The sequence below is a fragment of the Sphaerodactylus townsendi genome, linkage group LG07 (assembly GCF_021028975.2).
Source record: "Sphaerodactylus townsendi isolate TG3544 linkage group LG07, MPM_Stown_v2.3, whole genome shotgun sequence".
In the NCBI taxonomy this organism is placed as follows: domain Eukaryota; kingdom Metazoa; phylum Chordata; class Lepidosauria; order Squamata; family Sphaerodactylidae; genus Sphaerodactylus; species Sphaerodactylus townsendi.
The window spans coordinates 47,520,464-47,546,291 of NC_059431.1; the positions used below are offsets into that span (position 1 = coordinate 47,520,464).

Consider the following 25,828-nt stretch of genomic DNA (forward strand, 5'->3'; position numbering starts at 1 on the left):
TGAGTTTGGTGCCCCCCCACCTCAGGTATGGACGACCACCCTCCCCCACAATGATTTTTTGCACCAGCTCACAAAACACCTCCCACCACCAGCAAAACATACATGGCTTTCTCCCCACCAACTCTCTTTCCTAATTGTGTCCTCACACCAACCCTATGAGGTAGGTTGTTAGCCTGAGAAACAGCTCCAAGCCAGTGCAAGTGGGAATTAACTTTTAAGCATGTAAATCTCTCACAAGTCACCCCCCATCTGAAGGTTTACCAAGCAAACATCAGCATCATCTCTCACAAATCACCTCCTACCCCCAGCAAAACAGGCATGGCTCTCTCCCCACCACTTTCCTAATTGTGTCCTCACACCAACCCTGTGAGGTAGGCTACTAGCCTGAGAAACAGCTCCAAACCAGTGCAAGTGGGAATTAACTTTTAAGCATGTAAATCTCTCACAAGTCACCCCCCATCTGAAGGTTTTCCAAGCAAACGTCAGCATCATCTTCAGTTCTGCTGCTGCTTCTGGGTTCCCTGCTCAGCTTGCCTTTTCCTGTGCCTGCTGGGCTCCGGAGAAGGTTTCTGCCTAATGCCACACTTAACTTAAGGCGAATAAGGCATGCTGGGTTAGAGGGAGGGGAGGTGGAGCTCCCCTGTCCTGCTCCTGGGAGCCCAGTGGGACTTCTCCCCCGCCCCCTGGACACTCCAGGACACTGTACAGAGTGGGCGGGGCTACGACAGGCACTGGGAGCAGTCCGCTGCTTCAGTGCCTGCTTTCTAGGGCTTGCTCAATCCCTTGCTCTGTAGGAGGATGTTTTGGCGCCCCCCACGTGACCTCAATCAATGCGCCTGGGGACAAGGGGTACCCCATGTCCCTAGGCAGGAACGCCAGTGTAGGAATCATAGCAGTCTCATTCAATGTAAAAAGTAAAATACCTCAGTGGGTGTGTCTAAAGTGTCTATTCAAGAGTCAGTTGAGGTGTCTTTCGCTCTTGGCCTCTGCAAAAATATTCTGGATCCTGTTAGGGTTTCCAGCCCTCAGGTGGTGGCAGTGACATAGGTATAGATTTTTTATGGGGTGGGTTCAGTGACTGAGGTTTTTCCGGCTGTTCCATTCCATGCATTGTTTCAAGCAAGTCAGACATGTAATGGGAGGGGTTTGAACCCGAGAAACCCACCCCCTTACCTATGTCCCTGGGTGGTGGCTGAGATGTCCTGGAATTACAACTCACAGATCAGCTCCCCCAGAGGAAATGACTGCTTGGAAAGTTGTTCTTTGTGACATTGTACCCTGTTGAAGGCCGTCCCTTCCTCAAATAAAGCCCTCTCCAAGCTCCACTCCTAGTTTTCCAACTCAGAGATGGCAACCCTAGATTCAGTAGACTCTGTTGCATAAATCTTATACATTTCCTCTGTAAAAATTCTCCTCCTTATGTCCTAACTAAAAATTGACAGCTATTGAAGGGATGATCACGATCAAAAAATTATTTATTAGTTATCAAAAGCAACTTGGTGGAAGGAGGAATGGCTATTTCCACACTCGATCCTAGTATTTGTTTGCCTCTGAAAGAAGGCTTACTTCAAACCCGGCCCAAATTGCAAGAATTGGCGGTGGGGGTAGTTCTGCTTCTCCTCCGTGTTGACTCTTATCGCAGAAAAGGAAGACTTAGATCTGTTCAAACATCATGAAGTGAACCTCACCCAGTAGGGCGGCTCCGTATGGACAGCCAAAGTCGGCATGCCCTGCAAACTAACAAAGCAGCCAGCAAGCATCTTTTATCAAGCCCTGCGTCCCCTCCCTCGTCCACAAAATAAATGCTGAGCCCGAGGAGCTTTGGGGCCGTTACTACAGCAGCAGCGGCTGCAGGAAGAGGAGGGACTGTTGGCGCTGGGGCCGTCGGAAAAGCTGCTTCATAGTCGCTTCCACCCTGCCCCCTTCGGTGTCTGCCTTGCAGTTCGCGCAGCGCCCCGTAAACAGCCCACAAGGGGAGGGGACGCGAAGTGCGACGCTTGAGCAAAGGCGCCTCCTCAGCTGTCATGTCTCAGCCTACGAAAGGCAAAAAGGCTTCCAAAGCCAGCAGAACGGTAAGGACCGGTGTCGCTGGGAGCGGCTCGGAGCAAAGTTTGCCTGTTTGGAAATGGGGCTTCCTCCACTTTCTCTGCAAGACAGCCCAGCTGAGGCGTGTGTCAGGAATTTGCCAGCGCCCAGAGTGGGTAGAAGCCAGAAAGGGGCCGAGCGCAGCAGGGGTGTGGGACAACTGAGGGCAGGAAGAGCCCGGAGCAGTAGGTGGGGCGCCCTGAAGGCCCCGTCTGAATTGCGCTGCCGTGCGGGGCTAGTAAAGCCCTAAACTGAAGGCATTCCACATCCTATTCTAATACAATGGAAAGCCTAGGCCAGGTTCTCCCAGTCCCAGTTTCTGGGGTATAGAGGCGGTCGCTTCCTAGTATGGTCTCTTGGAGAGAGTTTAGTAGCCCTTCCACCCAAGGGGTGGGAGCGATGAGTACTCCTTGAGGCCAGCTGGCAGAGCTCGGGTGAATTCCTACCCGGTACGGAATGCGCGTGTGTGCGCGGCCGTGTGGAAGTGGTGTCATGTAAATTATATAAGCATTCCTCCCTCCCACCATGGTGAGTGGGGAACGAAAGCCAAAGTAAATATTTATTTTCGAAACCACTTGCAAGGGTTTTAACAGCCCAGCCCTTAAAGGAATGAGGGCTGTTTGGGGTTCCTCTGTGTCATGGAAAGTACTTTGTGCGTGCTCAGAGACTGCAGTTTTGATCACCGCTTTGCATATTCAGTACTAAACCTAGAGTTTGAAGATGCATTCTGATGTTGTGTTGTTAATGCAAATATTGGTTGGGATACTAAAGAGGTTCCTTAACGTGGTATATAAAATCAAAGAGGAGATGCCTAAAATAAGCTAAGAAAATAATAATTTCTCTGCTCTGGGGTGCAGAACAAGCATGGTAGAATTATGATGTTTATTTACAAAGCACCTAAAGTTGCTAGGTGCTGGACATAGATTAAAAATAAAACATTCCCAGCCCGTGGGTGTTGTCTGTGGTGAAAAGTGTTAGATTACAATGTGGGAAGTCTAGGTTTAAATCTCAACTCGACTCTGTAATGTGCTGGGTGTTCTTGATTTGAGCAACACACCTTCAGGCTAATCTACCTCACAGGGGAGTTGTGAGGATTAAATCAGAAAGGGAGAATTATGTATTCTATCTTGGGTTCCTTGGAGGAAGCGCAATATTTAAAATCTGCTAGGTAGGCCTATAAAAAAGAATGCCAAATGGAATCAGAGGAGCCAGGATGAAATGGATGTGAAGAAATGGGGAACCCACAAGGGAACTGTGGAAAGGAAACTGTGGAAACGGGTTTAGCAATCAAACCCGGTCCACCCTCAAAATCTCCTCCAGCAGGATTCTCTAAATGTTTATGAAATTCAACATATTGATTTATCTTTTTCCCCCTTTTAACTGATATCCAACTTCACCCTACATTCTGTTCCTGCTGGAGCATATTTAATCTTCATCAGACTGCAAATTAACAAAAAGAGCAAGGAAAGCCCTTCACAACAATGTGATTTTTCTTCAAGCCCAGGGAATCATCCTCCCTCTTAACTTTGCAGATGGCCAGCTTTTGAGGGTTTCATAATTCTTAATAGCAGGTGTCAGAAGGGGCCAGTCAATTCACTCTTACATTGCTTCCACATGGACATTTTGCTCCAGTTTGGCATTCAAACTGTGTACTCATTGGTGTTTTGGAGCATCCAGATAACATCCTCCCCAACTGTCCACTTTCTGGTTTTTTCCCCACTTCTGCAAAACTGGCTCAATAAGATGTTTTTTGAGTGCATTTTCATCCTGTTTGGACAGGAAGGTGTGCATTTCTTGCTCCCCCTGCTATTCTCCCCACCACCACTGGAGGGCTTTTTCAAGTGATTGTTCAAAATACAGTAATTACTAGATCCCTGCAAGAATGAAAATAGGGAATGCAGAGAAATGCAGTAGCTCCTTACAACATTATAGCACTGTAGTGATCTAGCAATTGCCCCCAGAGGAGGGATGTTTAACAAGAAGTGCAGTAAAACGGGATTACAAAATTAGTGAACACCTAACTGTATAATATGGATGATAAAGAAGGCTTACAAGATTGAAGAGTAACAATGTAAAAAAGAATGTTACCTACAACAAAGCTGGATCAGTAAGCTGGGTATCTGAAGAAGTGAACTGTAACTTGCAAAAGCTCATACTCTGCGAGAAATTTTGTTAGTCTTTGAAGGTGCTACAGTACTCTTGCTCTTTTCTACTGCTACAGACTAGCACAGCCACCCATCTGGATCACGAAGTTTGAGAAAACTCTGTAATATGTACAATGGAGAATACAATTAAAACAGCCTCGCCCTAGACACTTTCAAGGGTGATTTTTATGTTCACAGTTTAGCTTTGGGACCCCTGCTTCACTATGTCTATTCTTTCTTTTTTTTAAGAGCTAGATCCCAACATTTTGCCTTCCTGGTTTCCATTATGGCTGTCCAAGATACTGTTCTGCAGATAAGAACAGTTGTTTCCTGAGCAGCTGCTTCAACTCTGGAAAGCTTATATACCCTGAAATTGTGTTACTGAACTCACAGACCAGCAAGGCTACTCTCTGAAACTAACAGCACCTGTCACCAAAAGCAGGGGGCTCTTTTACCCCCTCTAGCCTGATTTCTGACATAAAATTTCTGGCATAAGTTGCACTCTGTCCCTGAGCAAAACGTTGCACTTGTTATTAAAAATAATTAGCAAAAGGTGCCTATTGACTGGTAGAATATCCCCCTAGCTAGCCCTATTATAGGGTCCCCTTTGGGGCCTTTCCTGCACAAATACCCCAAACCATCATAGACTCTAAGGAAGAAGGGATGATCTCAGTTTCTGTGCAGAAAAGTTTGCAGTAGCCCAGCATAGCTCCCACATAGCCAAGATTTTGGGAAAAGAACACCTCCTGCCCATGAAGAATGAGCCACGACGCGTGTACATTTCTTGCTAAATGAAAGAGCCCTCCTGTATTGGACCAACAGGATCCCCTCCCCCACATTAAGTAGAGTCCCGCTGCTGGTAACAGCCTATCACAAGGGCGTGGCTGCCAAAAGGACAAAACTAACAACTCCTCCTCCGCCCTTTATCGGCTGCTTGCTGAGGGCGGGGCCCTTGAAGCAGTGCCGACCCGCCCATCTCCTGGCTCAGAGTCCCCCCTCCTTTCTCCAGTCCGTCCCTCCCTGCTACAGAAGGGGAGAAATTTGTAGGCGCGAGCTGCGGTTCGGAACGCAGGCACTGGAAGGGATTCAGACTGCCGGAGTGGGAGCAGTTTTCTCTCAGTATGGCTTTTGCAAGCTGGTGGTATGCTACGGTAAATACTCATGGGTTTTACTATTGTTGCAGCTTTGGGATGCATCTTCTTGTTTCTGTCGGTCTTGCCAGGCAGCCGTTAGTAATTCTGTGGATGGGTCAGTGGGAAAGAGAAGAACCAAGCCCAGTAGAATAACCTTTCAGCACAGGTTATGCCAGACAAGACATGCGTTTCCCCATAGAACAGGAAACTTCACCCTGTTCTGGTATGCGATATCGAGCCTATATGTACCACCTTTCCGCTGAGAACTGAACTATGAAGAATTTGGGACAGGAGAAAAGGAAGTGAACCTCGATGAGTAGAAGAAGAGGCTGTGCTCCAGTTTTTGATTCGTGCGGATAGAAGTCGATTCTTTACATAACTTTTATTTTGTCATGGGATGTATACAGGGTGGACCGAGGTGGTCTTGGAACATCTGGAATGTAGTTTTGTCATCTCTAAACTTATGATGTCAGTATTTTGTGAAGATGGCACAGGCACTTAAATGTGTTAGGATATTCATGTTGTTTCAAAAACTTTTTATAGTTGTATGATTATGATAAATATTAGTCTGGAGATTGAATGTAGAATCCACATCTGGATGAAATTAGTGGTAAAGCAACTGTTAATTTGTAGTTGTACTTTTTGTTAAGTTTTATAGTTTTTGCAAAGTCCTGCATGCTTCCTCTTTTCTGTTAATAATTTAAGTTCTTTTAGAGATTAACATAAGCTGGAGCTTAACATAAAACAATTATAAAGTTTGTTAGTGATGGAAAAGTTATTTCTATAATATGGAACATTCCTTTAAAAATCACAGAATCTTTGAAATGGAGTAGTTAATTTCATACAAGATTGCATGAACCTGCAATCACATCTTTTTGAACAAAGCATCTGTGCTATTTGCCTGATTTCGCTAACTTCAGGAAATGTTTGCACAATGGTACAGAGATACTTTTTTAAAAAAATCATAGGATGATCCAGTGAGGGAGGACTGCATGTGAAAGTGGGTGTAGGTACACAACTCATGCGAATTCTTAGTTTGTCTGGACCTTATTTGCTGCAGTAATTCAGAGTGTTTTTGCCCACCTTCATCAGTGCATCAGCCACGTCCATTTGTGATTCAGTTAGATCTAGACTGGACTATTGTCGGGCACTTTACTTGAGAGTGCTCAGAAGCTGCATCTAGTGCAAAACACTGCAACTAGATTTTTGATTAGGGCTGACTATTGGGAGCATGTGATCCTCATACTTACACCAATTACACTGGCTGCCAATCTGTTCTTTAGCCCAGGTCAAGGTATCGGTTTCCACCTTTAAAGCCCTATATGGCTTAGGACCAGTGAGTATTTGAAGGACCATCTTCTCCCATACTTTCTTGCCTGTGAATGTATCGTTATGAGGTGAGGCCCTCCTGACTGTCCCATCACATTATGAGAAGACAAGAGTTATTGGAAAAGACAATAATGCTAGGAAAAGTTGAAGGTAGCAGGAAATGAGGAAAACCCAACATAAAATCGATTGAATGAATCAAGGAAGTCACAGCCTTCAATTTGCAAGAACTGAGCAAGGCTGAACAATAGCATGTTTTGGAGGTGATTCATTCATAGAGTTGCTGTAGGTCGGAAGCGACTTAACATGCACACACATCAAGACAGCTAGTTAACAGAGTAAGATAGTTAACAGAGTAAAATGGATTAGCAAACAATCTATGGGTATGTTTCATTCTATTTCTATTGGATTGTGACTTTCCTTTCCCAACTGGGTATGCCAAGAATAAAACTTTGTTGGTCCTAAAGGTGCCACTGGAATTAACTCTTTTTCATTTCCCAACTAGAAATGTAATGGTTTAATGTTTTAAATATATCAGCCTTTTCTCCAATAAAATACATTGGGTAACTTAACTTTTTGATTCTGGAGGTGTAGCTAGGTTAGTCTATTGTGCTAAAATAAAAGGAGTCTCATACTATCTCAAAGGCTAAGAAAAATTTACTCCAGCATACGTTTTTGTGGGCTGTAGTCTACATTTTCATATGCAAAAAGTGGATCTCTACAATGTTATTGTTTTTTTCTGTAGGGGAAAACCAGCATTGTCAAGATCCATGAAATATAAATGATATAAAATTCAGATTTAATCAGGAAGAACCTAATCACTAGTTGTGCTAAACTAATACCTCTTTTGTTAAGTTACTTGGCCCATATTCTGGCTCATAAATTGCAAGTTTGTTCAAACCAGGTTAAGAGGTAGTATTAAACCTCTTAATAAATTCCGATTTGTCTGTTTCATTGTGGAGTTTTATTTTCAAATTCTTTTGCGGGAGACTGGTGGCACTTAGATCAGCAACAAAACAGATCAAAATGTTCCGCCGCTGATTCCTGAATATTGTCATCAGATGTATCTTCATTTATTTCTTTTCAGAGGGACTGGCCTATTTGTCCAATATATTCCTTAAAAATGGACTGAACTGTAAATATATGACCATTAATCTCTGCAGGATGTCCTTTTTGCCCACTTGGTTAGGCTATGCATACCTTTTTATTCCACTAACATTTATTTCTGTCAGGCGCTACCTTGTTTAATAAAATGGATTTGTTTAACAAATGCAGATTAAAGATGTTTAATGTTCCTAATTAGCATTGGAAATTCAGAAGCAGCTGTGAATTATATTATCAGAATTGTGCTTGTGGGGAAGATGATGATGAAAACCACCCAAAGAGTTTTGGCTCACAAAAAGGATTGTTAGCTTTGCACCCTTTAGGCGGATATCTGAATTACAGCCCCATTCAAAGGGGGAGGGGGCTGAAAGGGCTCCTGGAAATGTTGTAACCCCACACCAGTGCATTTGCCCTCTCTGAGGCATTTACCCCAGCAGAGGGGGCAGATGTGCCAGTCACTACATGTCCTGCAGCCCCACTGCCACAAAACCTGGACATCCGGGCTGTGGCAGTGCTGCTCTGGTGTTCTGCTCGGACTCCAACATGGGGAGGTCAGGCTGGGGCATTCCCTGGATGAAGCCAGTGTTAGTCGATTCCCTCCCAGGGTTTAGGGCTGGTTGCAGAGTGCGCTGGCCCTCGGACTTATGCCACCCTTTTATTGGTCTATGTCCTTTAACCCTATGGGGCTTTCTGGCAGCAGGGGAGTTTGGGGGCTTTTCTGAGCTTCCCAAGCTGTTGGAAAGCTCTATTGGAGGCAGAGGGTCAGCACCACTCTGGCATTGTGTTCTGCCACCTCTGGGTTTGGATAAGGCTATTCACTGATAATTTCTCAATCCCGTGGAAGATTTTTCAGGAAACTGGCACTCTGGGCTTCTACTTTAAATATATGTCCACGGAGAAATACAGACCAGAAAGATGTACTGATAGGTAGGCTTGTTATATAGAACTTAACATTTCATATTCTGACATCAAAGTATAGTTTTTAATATTATTAGTGAAAGCATAAATAACTGAGAATAAGGCTTTTTGCAACGGGAAGGCTAGGGTTATCTGCCCCTGAATAAGAGTTTGTTTTATAATGAGATAATATATTCATTGCAGCATTGGACTCCCTCATCTTTATTTTGAACCATTCAAGTACTGGAGTTGATGTAAACCGCCTGATCTGAATCTAGCAGAAGTCAGCTTTCTGATAGAAGAGCGCTGAATATGTTCTGCATACAGAGCATTTCAACTTTTCTTGAAATGTTAACTTTACTGTAGGTTAGCATAGAGTAGCTCCCTCTGATGCTAGAGTGCACCTGTCTTTATTTGTTCAATGTAAGTTCTTTTTTTAAAAAAAAATTAAACTTGTATTTCCTAGTTTACAAGGCATGCCTTAAAGATCAAGGAGCTGGAGCTGACAGGCGTGGCCTCTAAAGAACATACTTTTATGGCATTTTATTATGCTTTATTGAGCATTTTTGAAGCTGCTAACGAAAACTGAAATGTGTGTTCTTTTGAAGGCTGTATGCGTTGTGCAGTGTTCCCTTTGTTGTAGACATGTTTGGATGTGTTCTAGTTGCTCACACTTTACTAGCAAGGCAACCAAGGGATCTTTGACAGTATGACTTGGCTCCTTCTGCAAGTTTGAAAAAGTTAATGTTGAGCAGGGTGAAATCAGAAAATACAAGTTCTTCTTGACAGCTATTCATGGAAGTATTTGTTTTAGATAAGTTTTTCTTAAATATTTTAATCAAATATCAAATGAGTTGTAACATCAAATACAATATTAAAATCAATATCCAGAAGTCTGTTGGACTTTGGATTTAAGCTGCTGTGTTTACCTTCTTTATCCATCAACAGAAGCCTTAAAAACATAGAGTAATGAACTCTGTTTGGAAAATAAAAGTGAAAGTATCACTGGATGCACACATTCTTACTGCTGTATGCTGCTGCTTATTTGTATTGTAAAATCTTAGCGATATCGGTGGAAGCCCTCTGTCTTCAACTATGATGCCTTTTGGTTAGTTAATATTTGGAGCACAGAAGTAAAAATCATTAGAAGTGGCAGCTCATGTATGCATACTTGTCACTGAGTAACTTGTGTCAAATGCTAACATGTATGTGTGAATGAACCATCCTGGTTGTATCACCATGGACAGAATATTTTAAAGATCATTTCAGTTTCCTTTTACTCAGCAAACTGTTAAATTAGGCTGCTCAGTTATCTGTTTCATACCTTGGGTGGAAGTTTAATGATGACTTTTAATGTTTTGTGTTGGCTGTTTTAATTTGGAAGTTGCATCTGGCAGATTCACTGGAGAAGATGTAAAAAATTCTAAATGAATTGCTAAGTTATAGAAATTCCATATGGGCCAAATATGTAACCTTTTACTAAACATTTACACATTTGGCTGTGAGTAATCAAATGTCAAGAAGTCAAGTGAGATATATGCATGTATGAACCAGTCTTTGGGTGATTTTTTTTTTAAAGGGGAGGCTATCCTAGGAGGAGACAGTGCATAGAATGGGACAGTAGCATTTTGCTCATATTATTGATAATAGAGAAATACAGGCTTTTATAGTTTTCTGCAGTATTGATGGCTTTGATTAGATAGGCTTGCAAAGTCCCCAGTGGGGGTGGGGAATCTCCTGCTACAGCTCAGATTTCCCTCTGCTGTTTAGAGTGGTAGCATGAGAAAATTAATTCCCAAAAAAGGGCTGTAGTTTGACATTGTTGTCTTCTCTAGGAATTGCTGGAAATGTTGTGGCTATACCATGGAGTTTCTGGCAATTCCAACAGAAGACTGCTGGGTTTTCCTTGGTAGAAACATCTTGACATCACCAACAGTGGCCCCCATGCCCTGCTGTCTCCTGCTGGTTGACAGGCCATGCATGGCAATCCTGTGATTAGATCTGTGGGAAACTACTGCAGTCACCAAATGGATATTACTAAGTGTTTAGCAATTATGGGGGCTTACTGCTGAAATACCTAGAAGAGAGGAGAAGGTTGTCAATCCCTGGCTACTATATGTCCAAAGGGCTTAGCCAGGAGATCAGTTGGAGAGGGAGAGAGAGTATATAAAAATTGAGAAAAAAGGAATGTACTCATCAAGTATGAGTATGAAGTAATGAGAACTTACTTATTGGAAAGAGTTAGGAAGGTTCAGGAAAACAGTAGTGGAAGAAACAGTTGGGCATAAAGAAGAAATTCTTTTCCGCTCTCACTCTGAAGAACAGTTCTGTACACTGTTAAAGGAATGTGTCTGATCAGTGCAAATTCCAGGACAAGCAGCAATCAAGGGATCTTTGATAAAGTGATGGTGAGTTTCCTTATGCAGATTTGGAAGAAGTCCTGAGACCTTGAGTATGCTGAAAAAGAGAGGAGTCTTTGAGGGGAATAATCTATCACAATAATATCAGGCATACAGCTGCAGTACCATACTAGAATTTCCATATTAAGATGAACATATTCCAGACACCTGGGCAAGATCTATCATTCAAGAGGGGGAAGACAACAAAAGAGGTATATCAACGGGATGAAGCTCTTTGGACAGATTCCAAACAGATTCAGATGCTCAGGCAACAGTCCCTGTTATCTAGGCAGCCAGTAATCCAAAAGGTAGTTCCAATGGGAGCAGCAGTGAAAAGCAGGTGGCTTGCAGTATCTGTCGGAATTGGGTAAACATTAATCTACACTCAGGTGAAACCAGCAAGATCAGAAAACATGCATGCTGAGCTGGGCATATACTAAAAGGGTCTAGGCCAGTGACACTGACATTAGTCCAACGTTCAGAAGGGAAGAGAACCAGGGATAGTGCTCTGGGCAACTTTTTAAAAGCACCTAATGGGAGTGATACCAGGAGAAACACACACTTTGGGATAAATTCTAGTCTTGCCAATAGAGCTTGGTGCTTGAATGAAAACAATAGGGTTAGAGAAAGGCAAGGGGATGCAAGTGAGTTTAACAAGGTATTTCTGATGGCGAGAAGGAGGGAGTTCCCAAGTCCTGGAAGCATTCCTAGGCAAGATGGAGAAGTCTTAGGACAAGCAAGAGGTTAGGAATAGTTTCAGCTGCATCATTGAGCTATGATTCTGAAAGAATTCCTAACTAGGTTTTAATAATGTCACTAGATAAGTCTCTAGTCTAGTTTAAAGTGCTAGTGAATTCTAGTAGGTACCAGAAGCTGATTCAAACATTGCAGACTGTGCATGTTGTGTCTGGGTTTTCCACTGTATGTAGATTTGAGTTGCAGGTAGAGATGTGAAGGCCTAAGAAAAACAACAGAATTCAGAATATTTTTCTTGATTATGCCCTGTCCCCAGGCCCTTTAAAAAAATCTGAAATGTGGAAAAATTGGAAATTTGGGGGAGTACTGAAAAAAACAACCCTGCTATGAAACATTTTCTCTTTTTGGATGAAAGAAATGCTTTTAAGGACAAGGTGCATACAGTAGACATATACAGCTATTAAATCCAAGATGCATTTCTACTTCTAGAAGAATATTTAATCTTCATGATAGGTGCATGCAGGGCTGTCATTGCTTGTCAATTGTTGCATGCTTTCTGTTGTTCTTTTGGCTTGACTTGTGGTTGACATTTTCACATCTGATTCAAACCAATGTGACATATATGCCTACAGGTTGCCTAGCAGCTAACTTATTGCCCTAATTTGCTGAAGGGAAATAAAAGATTCGAGGGAATTTGGGCAGAAACTGCACCAGAGCCTCAAAGGGAAACTTCGGGATTTCATGGAGAACTAAGTTCTCTCTAAACAGATAGTATAACTTAAAGTATATGTGCTTAGATAGCATAGGGTGCATCTATGTGCAGTTTTCCCTCAGGTTTTGGGCCTATTTGTAGTTTTGCTTCTACAAAACTCAGGCATAACTTAAATTTCTTAAATATATAAAAAGGGCAATTTTATATGCTAAGTTATAAATGATGTATTTAATGTTTTTAAAGCAGTAAAATTTGTTTAGATGTGTTTGGACAGTAAGTGTGCATATATTTCAGTTTTTTTTTAAAAAAAAATAAGGACTAAAATAGGGGGAAAATTTTCCCCACTGTTGTTTGTTTATTTGTTTGTTAAATTTGGTATACCACCCACCCCCGAAGGGATCTGTATTATACAATCTGTATAATAAAACTTTACAATTTAAAACCCAGTGTAAATAATATAAAACCATAAACAAAGACAATATAGTAATAGCAATGTACATATCAGATGGCGATGATCACATCTCACAATTGCAAGTTGCAAGGACTGGTCCCACTAGTGTAGACATGTCAAGTTGGAATACAGGGGATGGCATCCGATTTCAGTGACTGTCCTCCTTCAAAGGCCTGGTGGAATAATTCTGTTTTACAGGCCCTACAGAACTGCTCAAGATCCTGCAGGGCTCTGACGGATGGTGGCAAAGAGTTCCACCAGGAGGGGGCCAAGGCACTAAAGGCCTTTAGTTTCAACATGTCTTGCCTGGGTGGAGGCTAGCCGCATCACAGCCTGGAACAGCCAGAGTGCAGAGGCCAAGTGGGGACATGTGGGGAGAGATGGTCCCTGAGGTATGAGGGCCTCAGGCCACATAGTGCCTTAAAGGTTAGTACCAACAACTTGAAGGTGATCGGGTGTTCTATTGGGAGCCAGTGCAGATGGCGCAGCACAGGAGAAATATGATTCCGTATAGAGCTGCCTGTGAGAAGCCGCACTGCTGTATGCTGGACCAATTTCAACCTCTGGATCAACCACAAGGGAAGGCCCACGTAAAGTGACTTGCAATCATCTAGCCTGGAGGTGACCATAGCATGGATCACAGTGGCCAGGTCGGTCTGGGAGAGGTAGGGGGCCAGCCTCCGTGCCTGGCGCAGATTAAAAATGCCACCTGGGTTGTATGGGTCACCTGGGTCTCCATTAACAGAGACGATTCCAGGTTGACCCCCAGACTATGAACCAAGGGGGCTACCAACAAGGTGACCCCTCAAGCAGCGGTGGCTAAAATCCCTTCCCCCTCCTGTCGCAACCCAGCTGAGGACCTCCAACTTAGATAGATTCAGTTTTTACCTGCTATGGCTTTAAAATTTCTGGAAATTTTATATCTTTAGTTTCAACATGTCTTGCCTCGAAATCCCCATGGGGTTGCCATAACTTGGCAGTGACTTGACAATAGAAAAAAGGTTGCAGGTCCCTCCACTTCCCACATGCTTGGGAACTGATCTAGATTCTCAGCACAGGGAGAAGGGGCTTTTGCCTCCCCCCCCCCCTTGCATTTTTCTCAATGTGAAACACTCCCTGTGGTTTGTTTACCTTGGAATTACTCAAGGGGTTTCCTCAGTGGGGTAGTTAGCACCTTTGGGTCTAAAGATTTCTTCATTAATCACTGCGAGATCCTGATGAAATGTCAAAAGGAGAACATTTTCCCTCTTCCTCTGGCTGCCATTGCATGTGTTGAGCATGAGATAAAGTGGCATTACATCCAATAGTGCCCATTGTTTGAGAGGTCTCAATCTTTGTATTATAGACATACTTTCTTGACTCAGGGGACTAGCAAAGAATAGCTGGTCTTGGCACCAAGATGAGGAGGGGAGGGAGAAATCAGAGAGAGAGAGATTAGCAAAACAGAGCCGTCATGGCAATGTGCAATGTCTGTAATCATACACAACACAATGCAAGAGAATACATACACTGTCATGGTATTTGTTCACTCCCTTATGTCTCACCTCTCTCACTGAGACCCCACTCAAGTAATTTCTTCTTTAGATTACAGTGTTTGCTACCATTTTAGCTGGTTAAACACATCTTGTGAATAATGCTGGCATGTAGTTATATGGACTATCCCATCCATCTTCAGCGTCATCCTGTCATTGCCTTTCTGTTTCTCTTTTTCTGTTTGTGTAGAGATGAAGGAAGTCTGCCTTTTGATGGAGTTGTTATATTTTGCTGTCTGTCCTTTATGGTCCTCAAATTTGGGCTAATGTTCTAAATGCTACAATGTTAATTTTATATGTTAAGTTTAAGTAGTTAATCCAAACACTACTACCATCACAAGATGGTTTGGCTTTATAAAAAGATAATGGGAAGTCTTAGAATGTTTCTTGTTGTATTAAAAAATAGCTTTCTTTGGGGCATTTCTACATTACACCTATCTATATATATTAAAAGCTAACCGTATATTTGTTGCTGATGCCCTAAAGCCCAAACGCCTGGACGGATCGCCACCAAATTTGGCCATGACGTCCGTCCCCCTGGCGGGCATTTTTCGGCGGCTTCATCGGGCTCTGAGGTCACTCCTGAGCCTGGTAAAACTCACGTTTAGGGAAAGCCACCGCAGAGCAATGAGGGGCCGCCATATCACAGGGCCGGACCAATGAGGGGCCGCCATATAGCAGGGGGCCGTGCCTTGCCCGCCATCGCCTTGCTGTACTCCCGCCATCCAAGGCTCCCTGCTGAGGAGCGCTCCCAGCAAAGTGCCATGGAAACCGCCTGTCAGTCTCTCCCCTTTCTCCTCCCGTCCGCGCTGAACTCACCACCCTCAGCGCACCGGGAAACAACCGTGGACAATCACCGGGACAGGAAGGAGGAGCGTGCCATCCAAAGCTGCTTGGAACAGCCAGTACGCCACTCCCCTTCCTCCTCCCTTCCCTGCCTTGCTCCAAACCACCGAGGACACACAGGGAGAGGAAGACGGGTCATCCCATGCCAAGCCGCAGGGGACAGCCGGTACGCCCCTTCTTCCTCCCTTCTGTTCCTAAACCCCCCCCCCCATGTAAGTTACAGTGAAGCATGGCCAGGTCTGCTAGTTGAATATAAAGACCTATACTAGAATTGTAGGAACACTTGCTGTCTCTTCATTATCATGGTAAAGACCAGTCAAATGTGACTTTTGTAAGAAAGGGTTTCTGTGGAACTGCAAGGAGTTGTCTACTTTAACATTCATACATTTTACAATCCATTGGACTCAGAGGCATAACTCCAAGGGGATGGGGGGTGCGTGACGCACTGGGCGCATGCCCCTGTGGGGGTGTGGCGAGGGCGTTCAGGGGCAGGACAGGGGTGGGGGACACAGCAGTGCACCAGGCGCTTCCCCCCTTGCTATGCCTCTGATTGGACTAATGTAGTGAGAGTTATTGTGGCTGACTGGAGGAATTGGATTCGCTTGATGGCAAATTATAAAAATAATTTTTGTAAGAAAGAATGGAAGGCTCCTGAATATGCACCACGATTATATTGCTAGAAATCCATGTGATGTGTAAAGGCTAGCATTACCAACTCAGGTGTCCAGAGGCAGATCCAGCGGTATTCCTTAATATGAATATGAGCATGATACTTGCTTGTAAGGAAAAGTATTTATTCTGGCTTTCTCTGCCCGGCTCTGGTACAAAAGTGCTCTTTGCTTTCCGTGGGGAAAGTAAGAAACACAGGCGGGACAAGAGGAAGTGCGTTGGGACAAGAAATCTTGCCCCGACGTGCTTCCTCTCTCAGCATGTGGCTGGGAGGAAGCACATCCGGATAAGATTTCTTGCCCCAATGCACTCCAGCTGCCAGCACGTGGCAGCTGTCCTGTGGGTAACTGGCCATAATGACCTTACAAGCTAGCAAATGTAAAGAGTGACTTTCTCAACCTGAAACAGTTTCCAAGGGCACTATTTGCCCTGAAGTGCACATGGGTTTCCTCAAAGTCCATAACTCCAATGGGTGTACAAACCTAGCTGTGTAGTTTTGTAGTTATCTTGGGTAGGTCATATGTTTGTTTTAATAGTTTGGCATTTTTCTTTCAGCATGGTGATAAAAATGCAGGCAAAGCATCTGGAGATAAGAAAAGCACAGAAGCCGCAGAGGTAAGTACAAAGTAATATGCTGCAATAATTAGCTCTAACTCAAAGCATTATACTGTATATATACAGCCATAGTTCTTTTTTAAAGTCTTACAACTTTTATCATTGTTGAGGGATGCACTTTGATTTTGTTTCACAAATTGTGATTTGGGAAACTGTCTGAATTTTCATTCACTTATATCATTAAGGGAAGCATATGAATGATCTGGCACTATTTTGATAAAAGCTTTGTGATACATCAGTATCCTCATTCGAATCCACTAGTTGGAACAAACTGGTGCAATGGATCTTAATTTTAGCAGAACAATTTTATTGTATTGAGTGGACCTCCTTTGAAAACATGGATGTGCTGATCTGTGCATTCTTCTATTAATAAATGTTGTGAGTAAAGTAGTAGCAAAGGCAATTCTGGACTTTAATTTCAGTGAAGTTCTTCAGATACATTATTATTATTACTTATTCAGTTTAATAACCCGCCCACCCCCCCCAAGGGCTCTGGGCGGTTGGGGCATCAGTAGAAGTTCCTAGGGGAAGCAAAACCTAAGAGGTCAAAGAAGACGTAATGGCAACAGCCATGTTATTTTAATCATCTTTCTTCTTCACTCATAAAACCAGATGGAAGTCAAATTTTAATGGAGGTGTATGTGTATGGTGTATGGAACTTCCTGTTCCCGTTCCCTTTCCTTACCTCCCTACTATTCCTTACCTCAAGTACTTTTCTCCCATTACAGTTCACTTCTTATATAAAAGGTGGTCTGGGGGGGAAAAACAACGTAAACAACCAAGTGTGAGGAGAGTCCAGTTTTTCTCACCTGTACTTTGCTTCTGATTTTGAAATCACACGCACCTCACCTCTAATGTTATCTTTCAAACATGAATAGTGATCTCCTAACAGGTTCAGGTGCTATGTGATATGGACTAAATAGTACTGTTTTGCATGTGTGAGAGGAGCGATATCAGCCTAGGTCTTTCTTTTTATAGTATTTCATAAATTAAAACCACAGCATCTAAATCTCAGCAGAGTGAGAAGAGAGAGAAAGCACAAGTAGGGAGATATACCCGAGGCAACAACTTTGTTTTAATAATTATCTGTGAGTTCTAAAGACAAGGAATCTGACATTTCAAGCATGCTAGCCATCATGTCACCAGAATGTCAACTGAGCTTTTGAAACTCTGTGAATAAAAGGCAGTTTGCTTGTAAGTTGAGCTCTTCTGTCTCTTATTAGACAGATGACTACATATCGTATTGCCTAAGAACAAGGACTGTTGTAATGTACCCTCTGTGACTCTTTCGAATTGCTTCTTTCTTTTCCTAACCTTTCTTCACCATGCTGTACTCAAGCCCCTGAAGATGCAGAGACCAAACATGCATGAATCATTGTTAAGTCAGTGCTGTGTTGTTGTTTCTTCTAACAATTAAGCAACCTAGTGTGTTAAGAAAAAACTCTTCTGTCATTATTGAAGCATTTAAATGTTAGAGGTGTTGAACTTGTATTTCTGTCAGAAGGCACAGAAATTACTTGGAATGTGTTGTGTTAACAGGTTCTGTTTCCAAGGTGACTTGCTCTTTGGGTAATTTAGGCAATATTGGTAGAGCAACTCCAGTGTTTTCTGGGCCGTTTCTGCCCTTGACCTTTTTAATTCTGACTTCAAGATGAGTTGGGAAGCAGAGATGCCTTTGGTTGTTCTGGTGGATAATCTCAGTTTGCATAGCAACTGAGAAAATTCCTGTCTTTTATTCTCTGTTGACTTCTGAGGTGCCATAGACCCTGTGGACTATTTCATTCTGCTGCACTTGAAGAGTGGAATAGGGATTAGGAGATGGGCGTTTGAGTGTGTTGGATGATGTGTAGAAGGTTGTGGCCACAGATTATCAGTCAGTAACATGGGATTAAACTGTGGGATTCTACAGGACTTGGTATTTACTTCAATTCAATGTGATTAGATTACTAGATAATTCAGTAATCAGACCAGGGATTATTAGCAGTCAGGTCAGCGTGAATTGTTTCTGCTTGAGATTCTTTTGTGGTTACTTATGTCCTATGGAATTATCTTCTCAAGGATGTGAGAGAGGCCCCAAACTTACAAATATTATGAAGGCTCTGTAAAGCAGAGCTTTTCCGATATTCTTATGGAGGTTTATGTGTGGAGGTTGGTTAGCATGGTATTAACTTGCTATTTTTTAAGTTAATTCTGTGGACTGAGATTTTAGATGGTTTTAATTATTTATTGAATTAAAACATTTATATCCTGCTGTTCTTCTTCGTGGTTTACAAAGTGGCTTACAATGATAGTCAAGATAATTTCTAGTTAAAATCAGAATAAAATAACAAACTACAAATCTCTTCCCTTGAAAGATGCCTGCCATTCAGACCCTCTCAAAACAAGCAGGCAAGCAAGACTTGCAACGCTTCCTGAAGATCTCCAGGGAGGGACCCCTCCTTGCCTCTTCAGGGATGCCAGTCTGGGCTCTGGTTGATGCCAGGTGGGCCATCCTGAGTGATGGGATAGCTGACAGATGGCTTCCTGAAGAACCTAGTTGGTACATGGGGACATAGTTGGTACATGGGGACATATGGAACGAATATGTGGGTCCCAGGTTGTGAAGGACTTTAAAAATCATAACCATAGTTATACAAGCTGCTTTGATTACAGAAAAAAGTGGCACATAAACTGTAGATAACTGTGGAATGGGGTGTTAGTCAACTATATGTCTATAGCCAAAACAGCTTTCTGTGTTCTAGGACTTTTCTGCTCTGAGCAAGTAGATTAAGGAAAACAGATTTAATCCAGACAAAATGGAGGTGAGTTTGGTGCTGCCTAACTTTAATGGGATAAATCTTTCTTTACCCGCCTCCATTAAGAGTTTGGGCATTCTATTGAAGCAAGCTCTTTATTTGAAAAGCAGGTGATATCTTAAAGTCCCACTCTACTTAGCATGGAGACTAGTTCTCTTCTTTCACTCAGCCACCCTGGCTTTTCTGACCCATGCTAATACTTGAGACTCATAATACACTGCTACATGGAGCTCTCTTGGAAGACATCTTGGAAACTTCATTGGTCACAATGTCGCAGATCACTTGTTATTCAGTGCAAATTCTCATGCTAACAAAATGCCCATATTAAAATCACAGCACTGGTTTCCTCCCTGTTCCTGAGTTCAGTTAAAGGTGAAGGTACTTACCTTTAAAGCCCTTCAGAGCCTAGAACCCACTTACTCAAAGGATCATCTCTCCCAGTCTGAGTTTGTGCCTCAACTCTTTTTCTCTACTCAATTCTGTCTGTCCTGTAGGCAGATATGCCACTGCCTAATATTGAAATAGCACCGTGGTTCCTCTCCCACATTATGGAATGCCTTCCTGAAAAATTTAGGAGGCCTTTATTTTGTGTTTCAGAAAACTTTGCACAATTGAATTTTTTTAGTAGACTGCTTTAAGATACTAGAATTGAAATGAATATTTTGGTTTCTTTGGCTCTTTGTGAATCTGGCAATCTAGTTTATTTATTTTTACCTCATCTTTGTACTCCATTTTATTCTAACAGCCACCCTGTGGGATATGTTGAGAATGAGTGACTAGCCCAAGGTCACCCAGTGGGCTTCCATGGCAGAGTGGCATTTTTTGCCTTGGCTCCCCAGATCCTTGTCCAACGTTCTAACCACTACACTGCATGGACTCTTGATGGGTTGTGATTTATATAACCTTTATATAGGATTTATATAGGAAAATATCATGACATGCTTGAAGTTCATTTTGGAGAAAAATAGATGAGGAGTATCTTTAAACAAATACTGTCTTTCCACTGTGGGTTGAGCCCATCTTCCTTGCTTCATGCCAAAACTTCACTGTTTAGCTTGGAAAGACAACATTCTGTGGTAATGGTGGGGGTCAAGGCCAGACCATTTTAGTTATGCCATTTCTATTTTTGGGACCATGGTGAAGTAGAGATTTTCTAGTCTGTCATTAAAAGTAATATGTAAAAAGCTGCATACAAGCTTATGCGCAGTTCCTTAAAATAAAAAAAAAGGTGTGTGTGTGGGGGGGAGCTTTTCCATGCCTGTTTTGGCTGAGGGAGGCCAGGCCTGGCTAAGGTTGCCAGCTTCAGGTTGGGAAATTCCTGGAGATTTTGTGGTGGAGTCTGAGGAGGGTAGGATTTGGGCAGGCAAGAGACGTCAGCTGAATGTAATGTCATAGAGTCCACCCTTCAAAGCAGCCATTTTTCTCCAGGGGATATCCTGTGTATTACAATGAAAGTCCACTAAGCTAACCAGAACCAGGATGTGCACTGGTCTTGTACAAGCTTTGAGGCTAGTGGAACATCAATTCCATATGTCTGTGCTTCCAAAATATATAGTAGGTATGAATGGCAATGATTTGAAACCATCAGGGGCTGCAGTCTGCTCTGAAAACTCTGGCTGCTGCAAAATGTCCTGGGATACAGATCTCAGTCATTTGGACTTCAGGTGTAATTCTGGCAGATTTCAAGATCCAACCCAGAGATTGACAATTGTAAACCTGGCTGGAAACCACTTGAGTGATTTGATATCACCAAGTTTATGTGACTCAGCTTGGTCAAACTGCTTGCTACTGTTCAACAGCCTACACACCACAAAAGCTAGTGTCGTGTAGTGGTTAGACCTTCAGAGTTAAAATCCTCCTCTGGCTGTGGGAGCTCATTGGGTGATTTTTGGACCAGTCATATATTTTATTCTAACCTACCTCACAGGGTTGTTGTGAAGATAAGAGCAGGTGATGAGAATAATGTAAGCTGCTTTGGTTCCCACTGAGGAGAAAAGTGGGGCATAAATAAAGCAAATAATAAATATATCTGAAAACGGGAAGCAGATAAAAAGTAAGTTGATGAATGGCTGCGAAGAATAGAATGAGGCAGAGGAAGGAGAATGGATATAGAGGTTGCTAGGAGGAGAAAAAAAGAAGAAATAGTGCAGAGAGGAGGATGCAGGGGAAAACGAGGAGCCTCCTACAAGTTCTTCAGTGTTCTTTACCATGCAAGTGAGTCTGGCCCAGTAGCTGGCACCACACAACTGTGCCATAGTTTTCCTAGGCAGAGGCTGCTGAAGTGGGGGGGCGGTGTGGAGGAAGAAAAGCTGAAGATAGAGGGTAGGTCGGCTGCTGGGTGGGTGGGAAGCAGAGAAGAAAGCAGGAAATGGGAGAGGCTATGAGAACGTTCAGGAAAGACAAAGAGGAAATAGTGAGTGAGTGGGAAATCAGATGCCTCCTGAAAAGCCCTTGCAGGTTCCCACTTGTTTATTACTAATAGTTATAAGGTGTTGCAGCAAGTTTTAGGATTGGCCTGCTGTCAGCTCAGTGAGCATATTTTAACTGGTTGAACTGAGTAATAATGATAGCTTCAAAGAGAACATTGGCAAATAAAATGCAACCTAGAAAACAAATAGCTGGGTTCAATGGCAAGTGCTATCCTAGACTGCAATGCTGAAAACAAAACAAAAATACAATGTGGGCATGCAAACTGGATTACTGTATCAAAGATCGGATTGATTTGAGAAGGCAGGAAATCTCTTTTATGCAGAGGTTACTACAGAAATTGCTGGGTAAATATTTTGCATTTACTGTCCTAGAACAGAGATGGTATATGAAAGGAAAGGGAAAAATTGCTTCCTGAATATTCTTTTGGGGTTTAGTTCTGTTGTTTATGGATTCAGCTGTCAATATTATTAGCCAAGTAAGATAATTATTTATAGCCTAAAAACAAAATATAAGCAGTAATCATAAAAGATTAAAGGTAATTAGGCAGTGGACATAAGGAATACTGAAATGAATAAGCCAGCCAAAAGAGATAAAACGTAATCAAATTCAAGAAACAACTGTCCTCCACTAACTGTGCAATCCTATGCTGTAGTCTGATGAGTGATATATTTTCCCATGCATTGCATATGCAGCAAAAATTGTTGTATAAAATGTGGTATGCAAGTAATATTTTGCATCCCATGCAGAACTTTCCCTGTTCCCATTTCAATACCATTTTGAGAGGTTTTGTGTTTTAGTTTAAAGTTTATTGGAAGTTGTACATTCTCCTCCCCCTTTTGGACCCTTTACTTTAACATGGTGAGGGGGTTTGTGGGTGGCAGTGAAGCTGGGAGCAATACTGTTAGGGGTCTAGAATCAGTTAAGAGGCTGAACTCGTAGCAGAGCTACTCAAGATAAAATGGTCACAGCTGAGACATCAAACTAAGATGTATCTACTCCCTTCATGGATCAATGGTCATATCAGTAGAAGAGAATAGATAGTTCCAATGATAATAAGGACAGAGGAATCCTGAAAAGGCAGTGGCAGTAGTGGAAGGTGAAACTGGTGGAGAATCTTTCATAGACAACAGCAGTGCCACTACAGCCTGGTTGGTATTGCACAGAAATGGTACACCACTTCTGACCAACCCTTACCTCAACAAACCTATGATGATACAACCCAAAGTAATAAAAAAGATACAGTGCTGGAAGATAGAATCGCTGGCTGGATGGCACTCAGTCCACTACTAGGGAAGAGTGGAGGACAAGTACAAATAGCACTATTCTTAAGGACGCAACTGGATTTGGCAGCCAAGGAATCTGAAAAAGATTGAGACTGGGAAGGGCAGCCATAAAGCAGCTAGAAAATATTTTTAAGTGTAAAGAAAGGAATGTGTCATTGGCCAATAATCCTCTCGGCAGTGGTGATTACCCTTTGGAGTGCCTTCCTATCTGCCACTGTGCAACTGGCGAACCATGCACAGATGCAGTATGTAGCACAGATGCAGTATGTAGAAGGTCACCAGCAGTTTTTCATTCAGTTGTTGTTTCCTTAAAAGTCTCAGATAATACAGTCTCTGAAAGTTAGACAGTGAAGAAAGCTTCAGGGAGAAAGTAGATTCTGTTGTAATGCGGTGTTGGATAAGAGCAGTGGTGGGATTCAACAGGTTCGCACCACTTCAGCAGAAACGGTTGTTAAAATGGTGCTTGTAAACAACCAGTTGTTAAATTATTTGACTCCCACCAGTGGATAAGAGTGTTGTGGATACCATGGACCACCAAAAAGACAAATAAGTGGGTTCTAGATCAAATCAAGCGTGAACTGCTGGATGACTAAACTGGCCTTTATGCAAAATTTTTGCTAATTACTTATGCAAATCAAGTATTTTAATGGTTCAGTTGGCTTCCAGTTACTTTTTGTTGGTTCCTGGTAATCACCATGAAGAATTGGGGGAGAGTTGGAGGAAAGTTTCTTTATTGGGCCTCGTGTTCATCCTCATGTTTCCCCCCAGATTACAACAGAGTTTATAGGGGGGAAAGAGACAGCAAACCCATTACTCTTATGGTGATTTTCTTTATTGGCTAAAAAGCAGGAACAGTCTTTTTCAACAAACAATTGGGAATAATACTGTCTATAGATTTTGCATTGTACTTTAGATCTACAAAAGGTAAGGACTGTTCCCTAAATTGCAAATCCTGTTCAGGCTCTGAATTATAAGGATTGTCTTGTGAAGTATGTCAGCATTCCATTTTATCACCATTATTCCACTTTATCACCAATATTCAATGTAGACATATAAAGCTGCTATGAGAGATTTTTATATCAGTAATAGATTTTCCTTCACCTATGGAATACATTTATGAGTTGTTTTTATATCCATCAGTATGGCTTAATTCAGCTGATCCGAAGGTTTGGAAGACTGGAAACAAGTGGTTTCTTCCTGTTTTTCCCCTGTACTTCCTCTTTCCTCTGGATGGCCAACATATAATCTAGGGGCCACATGCCACCCACTAACACATTGTGTAGCCTGAAACTCTCTGTCAATTTGAGTTACTTGCCACCCAATTGCTGCCAACTTTGAGTAGGGCCAGTATCAGTGCAACTGATGTTAATAAAGCTTTTTTTTTACAAACTGTTGAGAGGCAATGACATCTGGGACATATTTTCTTTGAAATTCTAATAACAAGTCTGTAGTAATGCACTGCTGACCCAGCAGCGCCGTGGTAGAACGTTGGGACGCCAACTTGCCGGACCTCTGACGGGCCTTCTGGAGTCGCATCTCCCACCCCACTCCCCTCATCCCCCCTATGAGTCACGGGTCAAGTGAATCTGTCTGGCTCAGTCACCGGGCGCAGGGACAAAGGTCTTGCCCCCAGGTGAGGATTAGGCTCAGACGCTTACGCTCCTCTCCGCACGTAGCCAGGTGAGATCATGCATCACACAATGATCTCCAGGTCTCCCGGTCTCCCGCTCATCTCCCTACCCACCTCCTTTACACGCCCACAATGAAACCCTAATAAAAGGTGCCAGAGACCAGCACAGGGAGAGTTGTCAGGATCACGAAATCCCGCGCTTCCCTGTTAAGCTGACGCTCTCCCACCAGATAGAGAACCTCCTCTGCGTCTCGCCTATTCCTTAGCGACGACCCTGCGGGGATGACTACAAGCTGGTGCCGAAACCCGGGAATCCTCGAACCTCCACCCTGCTCACCGTCGCCTGGGAAAGGGCCGCGATACCGAAGTCCGCTGGATCGGCGCATCCAGGGACCACCGTTTCGGTATCAGCCCTGTCCTCTGGATCAAGGCATCCAGAGACCATCGCGTCCCTAGGACACTCTCTCGTCCGACGTGAACACCCGGTGAGTATGGGAGTCTTCTGCAAAAGCAGGGCTTATGACAAAGCACGGATTGGCGAACTGAAAGCTGTTAAGCGGCGAAATGCTGACAGGAGTCCCCGTAAAGAGAAGGGAGCTGCGCACCATTGGTTGAGAGATTGAAGCTCAGTGTCCTATGGTACCCAGAGGTGTGGGACATTGAATCTTAAAGGACTGGGGAAAACATCGGGCGCACTCTTCGCACAGAGCCTGCGGCGCGCCGGTGTCACTGCTACTGGCGATGGAGACAATGTTATGTCGCCATCAGCCTGCAGACCTATGGCTCCCTTGCTGTAGGCCGCCCTCGCTTTCGATCTTTCACCTTCAATTTCAACTCCGGAATTTTCTCTATCCGCTAAATTGGACGCCTTCGTCCTCCTTCTGCCCCCCGTTGCTCCTTCTGCCCATTTCTCTCAATTCTCCCTTGGCTCAGCCGCCCCTCCCCTTGCTCCGCCTTCATTTTCCAAAGTTACCGCACCTCCGTCAGCGCCTTATCGTGAATGGCGGAGTTTCAAAACTCTCGCCAAGAGAGCATTATTAGCCTAATGCGATCTGCAAAGGAAAGAAACCCTGACGGAAGA

At 43.1% G+C, this 25,828-nt stretch overlaps 1 protein-coding gene across 9 annotated transcripts in view; it reads left to right on the forward strand.

Annotated features, from left to right (window-relative positions):
* The first annotated feature begins 1,841 nt into the window (after positions 1-1,841).
* CAST (calpastatin) overlaps positions 1,842-25,828 on the forward strand; it is an 82,391-nt gene continuing 58,404 nt past the window's right edge. For 4 of the 9 annotated variants that reach the window (XM_048503396.1, XM_048503398.1, XM_048503399.1 and 1 more), the window contains exons 1-2: positions 1,842-2,072; positions 16,550-16,609. In XM_048503396.1, coding sequence (XP_048359353.1) covers positions 2,025-2,072; positions 16,550-16,609 — 108 coding nt within the window. In that variant the 5' untranslated portion in view covers positions 1,842-2,024. Of the gene's footprint in view, positions 2,073-5,245; positions 5,381-16,549; positions 16,610-25,828 lie in introns of those variants that run through there. The other 5 variants (XM_048503397.1, XM_048503403.1, XM_048503404.1 and 2 more) reach the window with 2 other exon arrangements.